General features: G+C 35.9%; 1 protein-coding gene across 7 annotated transcripts in view; it reads left to right on the plus strand.

Moving 5' to 3' along the window:
• The window catches only part of bltp3b (bridge-like lipid transfer protein family member 3B), a 139,518-nt gene that overhangs the window by 108,827 nt on the left and 11,407 nt on the right, over positions 1-19,284 (plus strand). For 5 of the 7 annotated variants that reach the window (XM_059987496.1, XM_059987499.1, XM_059987501.1 and 2 more), the window contains 4 exons: positions 5,214-5,380; positions 6,794-6,944; positions 12,218-12,477; positions 14,875-15,010. In XM_059987496.1, coding sequence (XP_059843479.1) covers positions 5,214-5,380; positions 6,794-6,944; positions 12,218-12,477; positions 14,875-15,010 — 714 coding nt within the window. The remainder of the gene's footprint in view (positions 1-5,213; positions 5,381-6,793; positions 6,945-12,217; positions 12,478-14,874; positions 15,011-19,284) is intronic. The other 2 variants (XM_059987498.1, XM_059987500.1) reach the window with 1 other exon arrangement.

Here is a 19,284-nt window from a genome sequence, read left to right on the forward strand (position 1 = left end):
TTTTTTCCAAATTTAGACATAACATAGTTTGAGAAAACCAACGAAATATGGTAGGGGGTTTAATTTCTTTCCAATTCAACAAAATGATCTTCTAGCCATTAATGTAAGGAATGCAATCATCTGACAAGCAGAAGAAGATAAATGAATTGACTCTATCATTGGTAAACCAAAGATTGCAGTAATAGGATGTGGTTGTAAATCAATGTTCAATACCGTGGAAATAATATCAAAAATGTCTTTCCAATATTTTTTCAAAAGCGGACATGACCAAAACCTATGAGTTAAAGAATCTCAGAATGATATCTGTCACATATAGGATTTACATGGGAATAAAAATGAGCCAATTTATCCTTGGACATATGAGCCCTGTGCACAACTTTAAACTGTATCAATGAATGTTTAGCACATATAGAGCATAAATTAACTAATTGAAGAATTTTATCCCAATTCTCAATAGGGATAGTAAAGTTAAATTCTCTTTCCCAGTCATTTTTAATCTTATAAAAGGCCTCTGAACATATTTTCATAATTATATTGTAAACATTTGATATTACACCTTTCTGAAAAGAATTTAGTTCTAACAATTTCTCCAAAATACCCGAAGAAACAAGATTTGGAAAGGTAGGAAGTACAGTGTTTAAAAAATACCTAATCTGTAAATATCTAAAAAAAAATGAGATCTAGGCAAATTATATTTATTAGATAATTGTTCAAAAGACATAAAACAATTATCCAAAAATAAATCAGAAAATCATAGTATACCTTTAGTCTTCCAAGCTGAATAAGCTTGGTCCATAATAGAGGGATGAAAAAAGAAATTGGGTACAATAGAAATTGCGAAAACAAATTGATTCAACCCAAAAAATTTCCAAAATTGAAACCATATATGTAAAGTGTGTTTAACTATCGGATTGTCAATTCGTTTATGCAAATTAGAAAGAGCAAAGGGAAGAGAAGTCCCTAAAATAGAACCCAATGAAAATCCTTGTACAGATTTAGTTTCCAGATTTACCCAATGAGGGCTAGGAGATAAATCCAAATCCTTTAACCAACAATTCAAATATCGAATATTAATTGCCCAATAATAAAATCTAAAATTAGGCAATGCCAATTTTTATATACATAGTGATAAATTGGGTAAACCAATTGAAGAATGCTTCGGTTAAACGTCAAATTATTAAGATTCGTCAACAGAATGGTGAACTGACAGTTAATCATGATGAGATAAACAAATCTTTTCGAGATTTTTATACTTCCCTGTATCATTCTGAATTTCCTCATTATCATAATACCATGCATGATTTTTTAGGGAAATTGAATTTTCCAAAATTATCATCAGAAGAACTTTTAATATTAGAAACTCCTATTACGGATGCAGAAATTAAAGGTGTTATTTCCTTTATGAATTCCGGGAAAGAACCAGGTCCAGGTGGATATACAGTGGAATTTTTAAAGTTTTTTTTCCTCTACTCTTTCTCCTTGGTTATGCAGTGTTTTTGAAGAAGCAATTAGACTGGGTAAACTACCACAATCTTTTTATAGAGCTTCCATTTCTTTAATATTGAAAAAAGATAAAGACCCTACTGACTGTGCATCCTATAGACCAATATCCCTATTGAATGTAGATTCCAAGATCTTTTCCAAGTTATTGGCGACCAGGCTGGAGAAGATATTACCTCAAATTATCTCGGAGGCTCAAACTGGTTTTATTAAAAATCGCTATTCTTTTTTCAATATTAGGAGATTATTGAATATTGTTTATACTCCTTCACGCAGCACCACAGAATGTGTCATTTCATTAGATGCGGAGAAAGCATTTGATAGAGTTGAATGGTCATATTTATTTACTGTGCTTGAGAAGTTTAATTTTAGTCCGACATTTATATCCTGGATTAAATTGATATATCATACTCCAGTGGCCTCGGTTTTTACTGACAATCAAAGATCTCCCTTTTTATCGTTTATTTCGGGGTACCAGGCAAGGCTGTCCTCTTAGTCCATTATTATTTGATATTGCTGTGGAACCTTTGGCAATTGCTATTAGCAAATCACCTAACGTTTTTGGCATTACTCGCGGGTTGGATATACAGAAGTTATCAGTGTACGCAGATGATTTGTTATTATACATTTCTGATCCTGAGAAATCCATTCCTGCAGTTATATCATTATTGGCTCAGTTTAGTAATTTTTCCAGGTATAAATTGAATCTTAATAAGAGTGAATTGTTCCTTTTAAATAGACAGGTTCCAATTTATGGAAATTTAAATTAGTTAATGACTTTTTTATATACTTAGGGATTAAAATTACAAAAAATCATAAGGAGTTATTCAAGGTTAATTTTTTACCCTTATTTGATCAGATTAAATGTTTGTTTACTAAATGGTCACCATTGGCTTTATCTTTGATAGGTCGGATTAATGCTATTAAGATGATTATTTTACCCAAGTTCTTGTATATATTTCAAGCGGTACCAATTTTTATTCCGAAATCCTTTTTTGACAATGTTGATTCAAAAATTTCCTCATATATATAGCAGAATAAAAATCCTAGATTAGGTAAAAGATACAAAATATCCAGATGAAGATCATTCAAATATCGTTAAATGTGTATACTACACGCTGATGGACTGAAATATGACAGAAGTGAGAAAGACCCAGCAATAAAAGTTCCTACAAAGAAATTTGTTATTTACCAACGCAGATGTAATCATATAATCAGAGCCATATGGCTAAATAAACAGTACTGGGGGGGGCGGGGGGGGGGGGAGAAGGACATTAGAAAGCATCTCTGGCAGCTTAGTATGCTGTGATGCCTGTTTCACAGCCACGACGGTCTAGTACATGAAACTTATTCTCACTCCTTTTATCAGATTGCAAACCTTTAGTGCACTATCATTAAGATGTATCCATGATAAGGAAAGGTCTTTTCTGGACTTGGGTTTAGCTCCAGGTGTCTTCATTTGCTTTGGATTTCATACTTTTCCTAGCGGGCAAAGGTTTTTTTTTACCAACTTGCAGCTCTTCTAGCCTTGCACCAGTCGACAGGTGAAAATATGAGGCTATGTTTATTGTATGGAGCTGTGGCAGGATCTTTTGCATTGCAGATGGTGTTTGCTCCTGCAGAAGAAAAATTGGCATCTAAATATTTATTCCGCCATGGAGAATGATGGCTAGGTCAAAAAAAAATTCCAGTGTCCTCAGTGGTTGAAAAATTGTTTTTTATGGTACCTTTTCATAGTACTCATAACACAAAAGAGGAAATCTAATATACTGTTTTGAAGCTGCATTCTATTTGAGGGCACGTTGCTTATTTGAATTTTTGATCAGGTTTCAGCTACTTGTTAGAGAATATTCTTTGCCCATTTATGCATGCTGTTGGGAACGTTAATCATAAATAATTTCCAATCAGGATATGAATGCAGTGGTGGGGTAGGGGAGGGGTGGTAGTAATTTAATTTATTTATTAGCCATTATATTATTGTGCATTAACTTGCCTGTAATTTTTGAATAAGATTTATGAATTGCAAGCCTTCCCTTATAGCCAATAGAAGACTGATTCAGAGATGGGCTTTAATCAGTGTATTGTTTAGAGGTTAGGAGTGGGCAGATAAAGTTTTTACTCCAAATAGGATATCACAAATGGTGCACTTTAGGAATATATAACAGTGTTTTAGCTGGGCTCCAGATTTCAATGAAGAAATACAAAGTTTTAGATTGCAGTCTGTAAGTTAGGAGGAGGGAGATGGGAGATTGAAGTTGCAAAGGGATATAGATATCATGAATTGAAAATACACAAAACACTCAGAACACTGCCTTTACCTTTAAGCAGCTTAACTGAGGAGCAACTATAGAAGCTTTGGAAATGATTTTTCAGAATGACAATGGGATTACAATGTGTTTATCAATACACCTATTCTTCAACTGACCATCTCTTCCATCAATTCCTTTTGGTCGACATCTGATTTTTCAGGTTATCTCTGAAGCTGCTTAGGACATTCTGCCTACAATTAATTGCTCTGATAGTTCTTTTGTCATGTAATAAGACATGTACATGACCATTTTTGTTTACAGAGATCTAAACCTTTTGAACAGTATGAATTAACAAATAGCAGATTAAGCTATTCTCTTTCATCTTAAAAAGGCAAAACATCAAAATTGTCCACTTTAAGCATATTTTTATTTTGTATTCATTGATTTAAAATATGCTCTGTTACTATAATTGCTTCAAAACTATTTTTAAGACAAAAGGGGACATTGTCATAAAGTTAAATGTCAGTAGGTAAGGCATTATTTAGTAATAAAAGGGAAAAAAGGACTTGTGGGAGTATAGATGACCTGTGGGAAGTGTGACTTAAGTACAACGTTCTGAACTACTTTCCCAAAAAGCAATTCTGCCTACAACAATTATACCAAATTTCTCCAGCAGCTTTCACCTAATTACCCTCCTATCCATAAATATTTAAAGCCAACTTTTAATTGAGTGGAATTCAAGGATCCCTATTGTGTATTAGTAGGCTTCATTCCTGGTTTTCAATTTTGGAGATTTTCTTTTCCCCAAAATGCTTCCTGGATAATTTCTCAATGACAGAATCCTAGATCACCTCCATTTCATTTAACATTCACCTTCTTCCCTCCAGCCCTCCACCCCCCTCGCAAGGGCCAGCTCATCCATAACACCTCATCCACTGCTGCTAATTTGCTGATCACTGAGCTACTTTAATCCAAATTTCAATTTCCCTGGATAATACGTAGCATCCTGTTGTGTTTTTTTTTAAAAAGTTTGGAGCCACTGTGGATAGTAAGAAAAGAGAACTGTGTTATTTTTGTGTTATGAATTCAATTTTCACATTCTAGTAAACTTTCTGGAACTACACTCATGTTTCAATAATGTAATTGATACTGCCTTTCAGATCCGATATGTGCTTTGTGGAATTTATTATGTAATAGAATAAGTTTGAGATAAAATGATAAATTGCCTTGTGCATTTTGCTTGTACAATAAGTGATAAATTGAATATGACTTAGGTTTAACTGTGGATCAGGCTTGCTCTTGACCTGAAAAATCTGTTGTGTATACACATTTCAAATTTTCATAACTCCTTTCAGGGTTAACATTTCCAATTTGCCTATCAAAATTTCCAATCAGTTCTATGCTACTTTCTTTATTGAAGTTTGTTTAGCTTAATTGAAACAAAGTATGTGTTCATCTTCTCAGATGCTGGTATTGATGATACCTCAGTCGTTAGTCTTAAAGAAGCGTGTATTGATCAGAGTCCAGCAGAAAGTGCTAATGGGGCATTTGGGACTGAGAATTGTGGGAGAATATCACCAGATGTCTGCAGTACTGCATCTCAAAGTGTGGAACAGGCCCCTGGAGATTTGGTAAACATGAGCAGCTCTGAATTTGCAGTATTTTCATGTACAGAATTGTGTCAGTTAAATGCTGTAAAGATCTCGAATAAAATTTTTCAGCAGATTAGAGTTCAAAAACTGAAATGATTTATTTTGTTCCAGCACAAATTAAAAGTGTCAAAATTTGTCAAAACTGTTAAAATCTTGCGATTTTTTAAATTTTGAGGTCTCTTTCATTCAATCTGTATCTATATCCTGTCTTTCCACTCTTTTTCATGTTTAATCAAAGTTTCTGCTCCTAAAATAACCTGAGAAAATGAACATAATCTTGGAGTAATGATTTTATTAACATTTGTATGTTTATTCATTTTATAGTTTAATCTAAATCTGCTTTAGCAAGTCTATACAATTTTCCTCTTGCATGCGTTTTTCCAAAAGTGCAAGCAGCAGCACTTTTTGTTCCTGAATCTATGTAGTATTTGTGTATATAAAAGTCCATTTTCAGTTCTAAAGATACAGCAGTTCAAGATGCCAAGAACAATTTGATATAAGGGCCCTGCCTGGAGTTCCTGTTATAGAAACATAGAAAATAGGTGCATGAGTAGGCCATTCGGCCCTTTGAGCCTGCTCTGCCATTCAGTATGATCATGGCTGATCATCCAACTCAGAACCCTGTACCTGCTTTTTTTCCATACCCCCGATCCCTTTAGCCACAAGGGCCATATCTAACTTCCTCTTAAATATAGCCAATGAACTGGTCTCAACTGTTCCCTGTGGCAGAGAATTCCACAGATTCACCACTCTCTGTGTGAAGAAGTTTTTCCTCATCTCGGTCCTAAAAGGCTTCCCCTTTATCCTTAAACTGTGACCCCTCGTTCTGGACTTCCCCAACATTGGAAACAATCTTTCTGCATCTAGCCTGTTCAATCCCTTTAGAATTTTATATGTTTAGCTATACTGTTAGTGTGACAAAAAGTTCCAGGTGTTCAATTGGTATTCAATTCTACTGTTAAACTAACATTGCAATTTTAGCTGATCAGATTGTATGATTATTTGGCCATTTTTGATCAATGGGCTTGATCCAGCCCATTTGCCCACAGTTGCAAGCTCTGTATGCATATTACCTACAATTTGAACTGCAGACTCCAGCCTGATGAGATTTGCTATATTATATTTTGCAATAAACCTAATAGTTATGTGAGAAGTGTATATTTTAAGCAGAAGTAGTCAGATGTAACCAAGCACTTTTCCACATCTCCCAAAGACCCTCCCACCCAATACATCAGTGTTTTTCTGATGATACTCCCATTTGAATACTCTTTATAACATCCATTCAGAGATGCATGCAATCACTACAAGAGCTCTATGTGCTTTGTCAAAAACTTGACATGTTTGCGGTATGAAGAGCTCTGCATTATAACCATTATTATTTTCTTTGAACAGGTATCAGTGATGGTTTTCACTGTCTTTGGAGTGAGCTGTGCATTTGATGTGAAGGGCGAGGATACATCAGTGTCTTTACAGATAAATCAAGTAGTACCAAGCCAACATGGAAATATCAGTGTTCGGCAATACCTTAGCAACCGTAGCATGGGTATGTAGTATACTTTGGATTTACAAAAGTGGGGGAATTATTTGGTATTTAACATTAAGCTGTTAATAAAATAGAGTTACAATTAGTTAAATGTAGTTTTAGGAATGAACATTTTTTCCTTAAAGTTGAGCTGCAATTGTTTGGTCTGCTAATGGACAGCATATTTATTCTATGTATTTTGTGTAATATGTTGTATATGGAGTTTATATTTTTATCAAACTACCATATGATATTTGTATCAAGCATATTTATTTTACAAGCATACTTACTTCCTGCCCAGTACGGTGCTAATGTTTAGGGCAGCAATGAAGGTCCTCCATCTCAGTCTGTATAGAAGGATTCTCTGTTGGTGCTTCCAAAACAATTTTTTTTGACTAGTCAAGGTTGTTAGCTCTAAGCTGAATCTCTGAACCTGGAGAGCCGGTGGACCTATCTTAGTCTGGCCTCTATCCTTTGATTTGTTTGGCATGGGTGGCCGGACCAAGAGCCAAAGCACAAGGCCCCAACTCCAGCCAACATAGCTCTCTGGGTCATTGAAGCACACAACCCTCCAAATCCTACAAAAAGATTTTTCCTCTTCTTGGATGCTTACAAGTATGTCATCATGTTGATTTGTTTCCATCATTGAAATAAGTTGTCTTTCAGCTGTTCCTGTTCTGTGAGCTCCATATATTTGCTCATGGTTTTGTGCTTAATATTTAGTCGAACTTAACAGATCTTTCTTGAGAAGTGCAGGCTATGCCAGCAACCTTGACTTTGTTTGTCTTTTTTTATGGGGTAGGATACCTCTACAACCCACACCTCCAATCTCATCTCATTGATTGGAACACATTGAATCTGAATAGCTTTAGTAGAAGGCATTACCTCAGAAGTTCACATATTTTTTCCAACAAATATATGTAATATTGGATCATTTTTATCAATAAATAAATGAACAAGTATAATGATTTTTGTGTTATTTATTTAATTGGGTTCTTTTTATCTAGTTTTAGGATGTGAAGATCTGATCACAGTTAAGTCGTATTTAAGCAGAAATAGAGAAGATTCTACAGGGTTCACAAACTTTCTAGCACCACTGTAGACAGCTGGGTGAAAAAGGTATTTAGCACACTAGCCTTCATCACAGAGGGGATTGCGTGTCTACAATGTAGGCAATGAGTGTAGACATTAAGATGCAATTATCTAAGTCATTGGGGAGACCACTCTTGGAATACTGTGTACAGTGTTGGTCACCCTCTTATATGAAAAATGTGTTCAAACTGGAAAGAGTGCAGAAAAGGAATAATAAGGGTGTTGCCAGGACTGGAGGGTTTGAGTTATTGGGAGAAGTAGGGTTGGATATATTTTTATTCCTTAAAACATAAAAGAATGAGAGACAAACTTATGAGGGGCGCTATAGTAGTGTAATGTTCAGAATGATACTATTACAGCTCAGAGCATTGGACTTCAGAGTTTAATTCTGACATCCTCTGTAAGAAAGTTATTTTGTTCCTCTGTGTGTGCATTGGTTTCCTCTGGTGCTCTAGTTTCCTCACACGGTCCAAAGATGTACCAGTTAGTAGGTTAATTGGTGATTGTATATTGTCCTGTGATTAGGCTAGTATTAAATAGGTGGGTTGCTGGAGCACCTTGTTGGGCCAGAAGGGCCTGTTCTGTGCTGAATCTCTAAATAAATACTTTTAAGTTATGAGGGGCATAGGTGGGGTGGAAGGTAACAGTAGTTTCCCCAGGGTAGGGGAGTCCAAAACTAGCATATATTTAAGGTGGGACAGAAACAACTTAAATGGACCTTTGAGGCAACCTTTCATGCAGAGGGTGGTGAGTATATGGAACTGGCTTCCAGGGGAAGGAATTGAAGCAGGTATAATGTTTTTGTTTAAGAAGCACTTGGATAGGGATGTGGAGGGATAGGGCTTAGAGTGATTATGGTCTGAATGCAGGAAATTGGGCTGATCTGCGTAGGCCTGTTGGTCTACGTGGACTCGTTGAGCCAAAGGGCCTGTATTGTACTGTGTTGCTGTATGACTGTACACTTCTTTGGCTGCAAAGAGCTAATATTTGGCAGAGTTCCTTGCATAATTTGCTAACCAGACGGGAAGCATTATTACTTTTTACTTATTACTTAAGTATTACTTTTGAACTTAAGACGTGTAACTAAATGCTGCATGTCCCTGGAATTTCCAGGGTGGGGCAGTAGAAGTATATCAGTAATCATTTGCACTCAAATCCCTGCCATCGTGCAATATTATGGTCAAACAGTGTTTATACATACTGTATATATACAAGTACAATAGTTTTTCTTTTTAGATGCATGGGGGGGGTGTTCTAACTGCATATTGAAATTAAAATGCTGAGTTTGTATATCTGAATAGACTCCTCTCTGCTATACAGGGGAATAGAAAGGATTTTCCAATGTAAAAAAATTAAAATGCATAAAAACTACTACAAGCTGCTTTCTTTATTACTAATTAAAATATTTGATCATATTGGTTTGTTTCAATGATTGATTTTTGCAAATTAATTACATGAATCAAATCAGTTCCTTATTCAGGAAGATGGTATCTTCCTGCTTGAGGTAGTTCAGCAGTGTCTCAACACACTGAGCAACCCAATACCATTAAATATGATCTTTTCTCCCTTTGCTCAATACTACTTTCTTGGTTTATGATGATTAATGTGCAGCCTTCACATACTATCTCATGAAAGAGAGGGACACCATGGTAGTGTAGCAGTTAGCACGACACTATTACAACTCAGCACATTGGAGTTCAGAGTTCAATTCCAGCATCCTTTCTAAGAAAGTTTGTATGCTCTTCCTGAGTGTGTGTAGGTTTCCTCCAGGTGTTCTGGTTTCCTCCCACAAAGGAGTACTGGTTAGTAGGCTCATTTGTCATTGTAAATTATCCTCTCTGCTTAGGCTGGATGGGTTGCTGGGCAGTGCTGCTTGTTAGGCTGGAAGGTCCTGTTCTGCACTGTATTTCTAAATAAAAATAAAACAAGATGTTTTCACCTCAGTTGTTACTCAGTTTCTGCTGGGTGTGCAACTGAAATTTCTTGTCCTAGTTTTATTTAATGCTCAACTCTGGGAAGACTCTTCATTATGATCTGATCAGTATGATAAGTTTCACTGAACTCCATCCTCTGGACATTTCCTAAATTACAATCAGCTTTTTCACAAACGTTCAAATTGGTTACCTGCTTTAATATTGGACTACATTAATAACTCCATTGAATTGCTGGAATCACTCTCTGCGCCAAGATGGACATAGAACCCGCTTTCGGTAGTAAAACAAATTGGTAAAATTTTAGCATCTACTGATACGAGAATGCTTTTGTGAGGATGATGAGGGACACTATTAACCAGTATGACAGTTTTCTTCAGCAAAATCTGTTGATCACTGGTGCAATGGAAGGTAAATTACAGATTTCTTGGCAACCACTTTTATTAAATGCTACAGTTCTTCCATTTCCATTATTTGCAGTTAAAATAATCTGGTGCATATTAATTGCTTCAGTTTTCAAAAAAGAGAACAGTTTTCCTATTTTAGCAGTCTTGGGTTACCAGTTGATTTGTATATCACTTGTTAGTCTGTTCTTATGGCCTGGAACATGACAATGAGTCTTGAATATTGAGCCTTTGTTGTAAGTATTTCCATGATATGTTTACATTTTTGTATCTTAAGTTTGTTTGATTTCCAACTTTTTCATTAAATACAATGAATTTATCTCATAATTATCAGTTGCTGAATTGTCTGTGCTCAACTTCTCTTGTATGCACATTTTGCCTTTTTTTCCCACTGAATCAGCCAACAGAATGAACCCCTCAAGCGTGTCTCAATTTCCAGAGCATCAAAAGGAACTTGGCCTGCCTAGCACACATGCATTCTTGTCATAATGCCCTCCTGTTGATTGAACCATTTCAGCATTGCTTGGTCCAGATCCTTGTAATTTGTCTCCTTTGTTGATTTACTGCAGGCCCATCACTCAAACATGATCTAACAACATAAGAAATCAATGTCAACTTGACCTTCATTAAATTACAGGCACCTGTCTGTCATTTCCATATTCCATTGAGTTATTTGAGTGGGCCTTTAAAATATTTTAAGTGCAGTCTTTTACAGACCACAGGACATTGAAAACCACAAGCTAATATAGCAGCGGCTGATTAATCAGGAGTCTTCCGAAAAGCTAACTTGCCTTTCAATGTTAAACTATTTTGCATCGCAGGCCATCTCCAGGTTATAGGTTATGTATGCCCAATTTATAGACATCCCAACACACAAATGAGCTCCTGTAACGTTAATTAAGCTCAAAGGTCTGATATACATTCATTCCCATAAACATCAGAATTAGTTTTTCCCGCTCCCACAACCACTCCTCATCTCCCCTCTCTCCCCTTCTGAACCCCTCTCCATTCTTTCTTCTTCCCCCCCCCCCCCCACAACTTTAGTAAGTGGACAAGTGGAATCATGCACTTTTAATGCCACTCATTACAATTATGATACCAGGGAGCTATTTTTGTTTACTCTCTTATTTATGGATAAACTGTCATGAAAGTCTGTAAAAACTGAATCCCTTCATTACCTGTAGATGGTCTGTATTGTACTTAGGCATCAAACCTTTTGCTATCTTTTTAAGACAAAATTTGTAAAAATACCATCAGCCATGCAAATTGAATAGAATTACTATGTAACTGCACTTCAGATCTTCAGTGTTGTATAAAGAATAAAACTACAGTTATCTTAATAAGAATATTTAGTGGGATCTAACATCATTCAATAATTCAATGTTTTTTCACTTCTTTACTACTCGTGTTTGTCATAAATTCTAAGCGACAGCACTTTGTATTACGTTTAAATGCCATGGCATCAGATTTGATACAACCAGCTGAACTTAAATAATACAATTTTTTGGTAGCTTTTGATCGACATTGCATTCTATTTGTTCTTCAGTCAGCCCCATGGGACCCCACGTGAAAAGAGAAATTGTGTAAGAGAATTTATGTCATACTTCCTCAAGAAATTTGTGCTTGTCTAATTTGAGGAAAAGTAAACGTTATTTAATGGACAATTTGTGTTTTATCAGTAAACTAAGCAAAAACTAGATTTGGATTGGAAAATGCATCCCTAAGCAATAGTGTTTTAAAAAATGGTTGCAAGAAAATGAGTATACAACCACAGACTTGGCTTTTATTGAAGTATTATATTAAACAATGAACTTGCTCTTTTGACGTTGTATTTTGATTCTTCCCCCCCCCTCTATTTTGTGGCTAGATCGACACCAGTCTTCATTGATACAAGAATGCAAGAAAGAATCACCTGAAGTGAGTTTACGGCTTGAAGGTGGGCCTAGTGCTGCTGTCCATTCACCACTTGCAGTCCGGAATGGTTTCTTGCAATGCATTGTTAAGGACTTCAACTCAGAGTTCCTGATATCTTCCCTCACAAATTTAGGAATATTTTTGGAAGATGAAGCACCTGCTGACATTATCCCCATGAAAATTGAAATCACTGATTCTAAGATTAAACTAAAGGTATGTTCTGCAAAAACGTTTGCCCAACAGTATAGTGAAATGTTAGTAAAGAGCCCCCTTAACATTTTCTTTACAATTGACGGTAAAAATTGTGTTTTTCCCAGAGCATCATGTCTATGAAAAGCTAGTATTTATGCAAAGTTATGGAAAACAGTCTCTGCAGGATTAGAAAATGGTGATCTTGATTTTACACAGGCATAATTGATGGTTTAGTATGTTGCCTGCCTTGCTGAATTTAAGGGGTTGGATTTGTACTCTAAATATCAAACTAGCATTTACTTATGTTTTTTTAAAGAAAAAGGAGCTGCATCCATTATCATGTGCATGGTTAAACAAAGATTATGAACTGCCACATTACTTTCAGAAACCATCATAAAATGGCATTTCATTACCTGTACATGATTCATTGAATTACATTGCACGGTATGCAGTTTTAGTTAACTTAGAAAATAGTTCACAAGTAAACGTTTTAGCTTTTGGAGTCTTTTCACAGCATTATATATCTTAATTGCAATTGACAATCTTGGCACTGAAACTTAGATGTTGGTTCTTCAAAGTCTGTAATGGTAATCACAGTGTTACGGTTATTTAGATCAGATAATGTTTCATGGTTTAGTTCTTTGTGAGTCCTCCCTTTTGTGTTCTCATGTCTTTTTCCCCAGTTGCTTTCTAGGCAATTTGCTGTGTGAATTTAAAATATTTTACTTGACACTTCTCTGTTTATACTGAGTGTAGTTCTTTAATCTGCTGGCTTGAGCAATACTGTTGTTTGCCCTTGGTTACGTTGTTTGTTAAGATTGTATGGAAGATCCTGTACTATTTTGGCTAATGAATTCCAATGCAAAATATCAGTCTAAAGAAATTAAAGTAAATGCTCAGTACTGTTTATCACCAGATTTTGTATTGAAGCTGCATGCGTTTTAATATTTCATCTTGTGGCTACTATTTATAACAGAGTCTGGATAAAGAATACTGGCAACTATCTGAATGGAAGGTGAAGTGGCTGCTGATACAAAACATGGCTATTGTCTGGAGATGTGCAGGATTGTAGCTCTTTATTTTTCTGTGAGATCAGTCAATTTAATACAAATCAGAGTTTGAAACTGAGACCCAGTTAATCCCTATTGTTCAAGGATGAAGCATACTGAATAACCTGGAGAGGCTCTTCTTGGTGTGTGTCATGGACATATACCATGTACTCACTTTCAAGGACTCTTCATCCTGGGTTCTCAATATTTATTGCTTATTTATTATTTATTGTTCTTTTTCTCTGCTCGAACTGGTAAAACGTGAGGTGCAGGCATACCCAATTTCTCAATTGGTAGGAACTGTCGGACTATTCTAGTGGTGTTCAGTATTGTAGCGTTCTGAAGATTTGCATAGATATTGTTGTGTAGCCCTAGTTGTTTAATGCTGTTGAGTAGTGCCTTTGGGATGATACCATTTGTAATTAGATACCACTTGTACTATTGGGACCAGGTCTACCCTGATCATGTTCCAAAGTCTTAATTTCCTCTTTAAATTTAGCATATTTCTGGTGTTTTTCACTTACTGATTTCTGTAAGTTGTGTGTGTTTAGAATGGCTACATCTATTAAGTAAGTTGTTTTTGCTTGGTTATCCTGTATTATTATATCCAAATGATTATTATGGATTGTCCTATGTGTAATAAAGGATCAGTCATCATATAATTTCTGGCATTCTTACTCTAAAACTGGATCAGGCTTATATTTATTAGTAAGGTATGATTTTTATGAGTTTGTATTTTAAAGCAAGATTTTGGTGAATGATGTTTGCCACTTGTAAGTAATCAGATTGTGTTAAACTGCAACAGGATCCTGTAATGTGTTGGATTGTTTCAGGTTTTCGTTGTATTTGCCCCGTTATCTTTTGCACATTGGTTGTCTGCCCAGTTGGGTGCAGTCTTCCATTGATTCTATTATGGTTATTTGATTTACTGAGGATGTCCACAAGAAAATGAATCTCAGGGTTGTATATGGTGACATGTATGTACTTAGATAATAAATTTACTTCGAACTATGAAATATGTGTTCTGTTCTTGAATGGGTAATTAGCTTGCAGATAATCTTGCTGACAAAGAATTTAAAGTATATCAGAATTGTTTTCTTTTTTTCTTTTATTATATCATTATTTGTGGAAGCAAATTAATTTGAAAGCACGATGAACTATCCCTAACCAAGCCATGATTGGCAAAGTGATCTGCAGTGCAAATAGCAGATTACAGCTTTGTTAGAATCAAAATCAGGTTTATTCCTATAAAGCCCAGATCAATTTGGTTGAGTAGTTTTGGAAATGTGCAGAAGTTGTTTTGGAATATTTCCACTAACTAGCTATTATAATAAAAGCTTCTAAAAACTTGTTACAATTTCATTCAAAGGATGACAATCCATGCCGTGAACAACCCACCCACGATCCACTGCCAGTGGAACTGATGATTGATCATCTAATTGTGAGCAGAAACGATGATGGAAGATATTGCATTGGAGGTGAGGAACTGTTTACTTTGCAGAAAGGTGAGATCTAGAATGAGCTTGTAATTTGTTTGTGATTTGATTTGCATAATATACTTTTTAATCAATTGCTGTTGTAAAACTCCTTTGCCTATCACTACTGTAGTTGGAATTTTACCTGCCCAATTTTAAGGCAGCAGGTTGTGATTATTTCTCAGCAATTTTTGACATTGACTTTTTGTTGATTAAAATGTTGTTTAGGATAATTTGTACCAAACGCACCTGATGTGAGAATAACATGAAAATTATATTTTTGGAAATATAGCCATTAAAAAAAGAAAATTCAAAGTTTGTTGTATTTAAATGGAATAAAACAGTTTACTATTTATATGAAAGCTTCACAGATGAAGCTAAATTTTATGATGCTCATTTCATAAACCTGAGCCAAAAATCTAAGCTGATATTCCTTTGCAGATATGAAGTTCATCAGATGAAACGTGAAACCAAATTTTCCATCTGCTTTCTCAGATGAAAAAAAGTACAATTTTTGCAAAGGTCATGGACTTTGTTCCTAATCCTCTGAACAACATTGAACTCTTAATCATTTTTCCCAACTGTAGCGGTTACATTTTCCAATATTATAACAGTATCAACTTTTCAAATAGTACTTTGGTGGCCACAGAGAACATTCAACGTCTGAAAAGAACATTCAAAACAAATTTCTCTCTGCCTTATTTATTTAATGTTAATGTGTTATACTGATGAAATATATATACATGGAATATAGCATTCTTGTTCAAATTATGGTTTTGTGAAGGATTTGTCATTACCACAATTCCAAAGATTACCTCCAGATTTGTAGCCAATCTCATCCTGATCAATGCTCTTAGTATCTTAGAGCTGCACTTTGTCCAGGCGACAATGCAGCCTGAGAATGACTGTTATGTGTGCACTTCACTGTCTATAAATATTCTTGTGTTTGCTTTAATTGTAATTTTAACTATCAATTAGCAGTGGGGGTGGGGGGAAAGAAAGAAACTAATTCTGATATTTATAGGAATAAATGTACACCAGACCTTTGAGCAGTTATTTGAATACAAACCAAAACCGCTCAGAGACTGAGCACGGGTGGTAGACACTTTATGATGTGCTGTCCACTATAACCAACTTGTAAAGTCAAAGAAAAAACTTCCAATCCTGTATTAAGAAACTAGCAAAATGATAAAAACAAATGAAACTAAAATTAGTGATATACCAAAGTAAAAAGTCTTAGCATATTTAAACATACTTAAGCTAAGCGTTCTTAAACATATTTAAAAGTATATAAGTGGTCAGCAAAAAGTTATCACCCACAGCCCACTTACTAGCTCTACCCAATCTAGATTGCACATGAATATGTGACTAAACTCTGAGCTTCTACCATGCCCCAACCCACATAACTAACTACCCATAATAAGTATACAATACAACATAGGTACATAGCTCTTACATCACAGCCCCTTATTTATTACACTATAATAATTACAGCTACATACTACTAAAACATAGAAGACATTAAATCTTAATATTAATACAAATGTCCTCTTTCTTCTATTGCTTTTCACCTCAAAAGGTTCAAAGTGGTCCACTCCTACACGTGTGAACGGAGGTTCATCTGGAGAGACCCTGGAGCTGCCTCAACTGTCGACAAACAACACACTTAGCCAGGATTCTTCATATAGCCGTACTAGCATTGGGAATCCAAAAATTTTTGGTGCGACCTGGATACATGTGGCTATGGCCACCATGACCCACTTCTTGATGTACATGCCGCTGAATGAGATCTGAGATATAAAGGTACACTGGCAGTATAACAAGGTGTTTAGACTCTTCAGGCATAGCTGCCCTACTGGGCTGTCCACTAACTCTCAAGACACCGTCTTCAAATATTGGATTGAGCTTGAAAGTATGACTGTTACTTTTCACACTTTCTCCCCTTCGTAAACTCAAAAATGAATCTGGAAACCTCTTTCTTTGACAAAAAACAACAATCTCCTTTCTAAGCTTCTCCGCTGAGAGGCAATCTCAGCAAATATGACTTTTGGCCTTCTCAATCTTTCTCTCGCCAAAGAATACCCTTGGTATTCTTCATCCAAGTCAGATTGAGAGTGAATGATATTCAGTTGCTTCCTCTACTGACTAAGAAGTAAGAGCAGATTCTTAAATCTAAGAATCCAGGCTACTGTCTTCCTCAAATGGATCCAAGTCAAGAAGTGATGGATTATATATATTACCATGTCCGTCTCCTCTTCAATCTGCATGATATTCATTGAAGCAATCTGCTTGACATCTGGATCATCTACCAAAAGTTCTCCAGAATAATCAGGATTCACAGGCCATTCACTTTCAGGGTGAAGAAGATACTGAGGCCCTGACACCCATACCTTATTCTTCAGAAAAGACTTCACCTTCAACCCTCCAGAGGTTGTGTCCACAGGGTAGCTTGAAATGTTTACATACCTCCATTGTGATGCTTGTGAGACCTTAAGAATGTCTGAAACTCTGTTAGCGGTGAATGTTCGGAATCTGGAAGCTTCATTCTTGATTTACTTCACAGAAGTAGTATCAGTCCAAAAAACTGAGCCCTGAAGCTACCTGTACAACTCCTTTCTTTACAATTTGTCCATATGGCTTGTCATCATAGCAGCTCCAAACAAGGGATGGAAACTAACTTCAATGGAACTACCCTAGATTTTCCCATGATAAAAGCACTGCAACAATAGGTAGATTTCTGCTCCATAGACATCTTTGCTTTTGTTTATAAAGTGGTGTAACTGTTCAGCAGTAACTTCTCCAAATATCCAGAAATCTTGAAGTCTTCCAGCCAACCTGTCCACTGATGAACAGTTGATGTTGGTATAGCTTTATCACAGCCAAGCCCATTCTTACATGGATCTTGTAGGATCTTCTTAGCAGATAACACCACTAGACTCAAGATTCCAAATGGATCATTGATGGAACCTAATGGTGTAGAGGATTCCCCTTTTGGTAAGTGGTCTATCTTGGATCATGATCTTAAACTGGAAAATATCAGACTGAATACACTATTGCACACTCAGTACTCTCTCCACCCAAGGAATATCTTAATCCAAATCCAAATCCTTCATGTCTTTTGCTCTTTGTTCTTCCGATATCACAGATAGCTTCTATGTGTGTTGCTTATCCACTTTGTGAGTCAAAAACTACCTTTAGCACAAATGGATACAAGGTCATGATAGAGTAACACGGCTTCTTCCTCAGAGGACACTGACACAAGGCAGTCATCAACATAGAAGCAATACAAGACCTTGTCCACCACCTTGCAGCTGAACTATTCTTCGTTGTCTTCTGCACATTTCTTAAGATTGAAATTGGCACAACTCAGTGATGAAGTTGCTTCAGAGAGGTGTAACTTGATGTAACCACCATTCCAAAGTGCACCATATCTTGGCTGAGGTCATTATCAGGCCACCAAAGAAACCTCAGTAGATCTGCACATTGATTCAATATCCATCATGATCAGCAATGGTTCTTTTCTGATTCTGGTCATGACTCCAATCAGTGAACTATTAATATCTGTTCCTTGTAAAAGCTGAGCATTAAGAGATAGTCCCTGAAAAATTGCTGCACAATCAAACATAACACTGTTTTCCTTTTCTGGGGTGATAAAAACCATGATGTGGAATATATCAGATTTTCCCAACACTATGTTCCAGATGCTCTGCTGGCACTCTTTCGAGGTGACATCCTACATGAAAGCTGTGTAAGATGACAAATCCTCTTAACCCTCTTCCCTACGTTCAAAGCACACTGTTCAGCAATCTTGCATTACATTGGACAGTATTTTTTTTCTGAAAGTGTTGCTTAAAGCTGAGCACAAATATAATTTCTGACTACTTGTATCTCATAGGAATTTGAAGAAACAAATTAACTTTTATTGAATATAACGCACTTAATTGCATAACAGTGCTGACAATTTGCCATGGTTCAACTAAGTAAAAAATGTTTTGTTGGTGATTCTCATTTGTACTTGGTGTCTGAGGCTTCTCGCTTAGGTGTTCAACAATAATCAGCCAGCATTAATGGATTCCAGTTGCACTGATATCATTTCTCTATATCCTAGTGAAACCTTTCAACATGCTTGTCAATGACAGCACCAGCATTTGTAAGGAAGAAGTCTAAATGAGGATGCAAAAAATGAATCTTAGTGACGTTGCACTTCATGATTTTGTATGCTTGAAGCATGTTGTCAACCAGCTACATGTAGTTTGGTGCTCTGTAGTTGTGAAGAAACTTTTCGTCAACATTCTTGAATGTCT

The sequence above is a fragment of the Hypanus sabinus genome, chromosome 13 (genome assembly GCF_030144855.1).
Source record: "Hypanus sabinus isolate sHypSab1 chromosome 13, sHypSab1.hap1, whole genome shotgun sequence".
Taxonomy (NCBI): Eukaryota; Metazoa; Chordata; class Chondrichthyes; order Myliobatiformes; family Dasyatidae; genus Hypanus; species Hypanus sabinus.